Source organism: Brassica oleracea, unplaced genomic scaffold (assembly GCF_000695525.1).
Source record: "Brassica oleracea var. oleracea cultivar TO1000 unplaced genomic scaffold, BOL UnpScaffold09972, whole genome shotgun sequence".
Classification (NCBI taxonomy): Eukaryota; Viridiplantae; Streptophyta; class Magnoliopsida; order Brassicales; family Brassicaceae; genus Brassica; species Brassica oleracea.
In genome coordinates this window covers 1-570 of record NW_013626493.1, presented here as the reverse complement: position 1 = coordinate 570, position 570 = coordinate 1, and the positions used below count along the sequence as shown (strand labels likewise).

General features: G+C 37.5%; 1 protein-coding gene across 1 annotated transcript; it reads left to right on the top strand.

The window, feature by feature from the left end:
- The first annotated feature begins 6 nt into the window (after positions 1-6).
- LOC106322208 (probable NOT transcription complex subunit VIP2) lies at positions 7-570 on the top strand. The gene is made up of 4 exons (XM_013760335.1): positions 7-52; positions 140-181; positions 265-403; positions 491-570. The coding sequence occupies exons 2-4, from the start codon at positions 141-143 to the stop codon at positions 548-550; spliced, it is 240 nt and encodes a 79-aa protein (XP_013615789.1). The 5' UTR covers positions 7-52; position 140; the 3' UTR covers positions 551-570.

Genomic DNA, 570 nt, shown 5'->3' with positions numbered 1-570 from the left:
GAGCAAGTTTCAAAAAGTTCTCGTATGAGTTATTGTTCTACACATTTTACAGGTTTGTTAAGAGATGAGTATTCAACATCTTATGAATCATCTTTGTTTTCAATCTAACACATTGACTTTGTTCTAATTATTGTCTCAGTATGCCAAAAGACGAAGCACAGCTATACGCAGCAGATGAACTGTATGTTTTCTCTACCAACAATCTTGATTAGTCGTTTACTTCGCTCTCTTGGGCTGAGGCTTTGATTGATTGATTATTTGCAGTTATGAAAGAGGTTGGTTTTACCACAAGGAACTGAGATTATGGTTCTTCAGAGTTGGGGAGCCTTTGGTAAGAACAGCTGCATATGAAAGAGGAACATACGAGTGCCTCGATCCAAACTCGTTCAAAACAGTCAGAAAGGTAAGTCGAAAATATGTATTTCTTGATATTTGGATTTAGATTGTAATTAGTGTGTAATGTTTCTTTTGGGGGGGATGGTTATTGCAGGAACATTTTGTTGTCCAGTACGAGCACATGGAAAAGAGACCAAGCTTGCTGCAGCATTGACTTCAAGTAGGTTTGTTCAA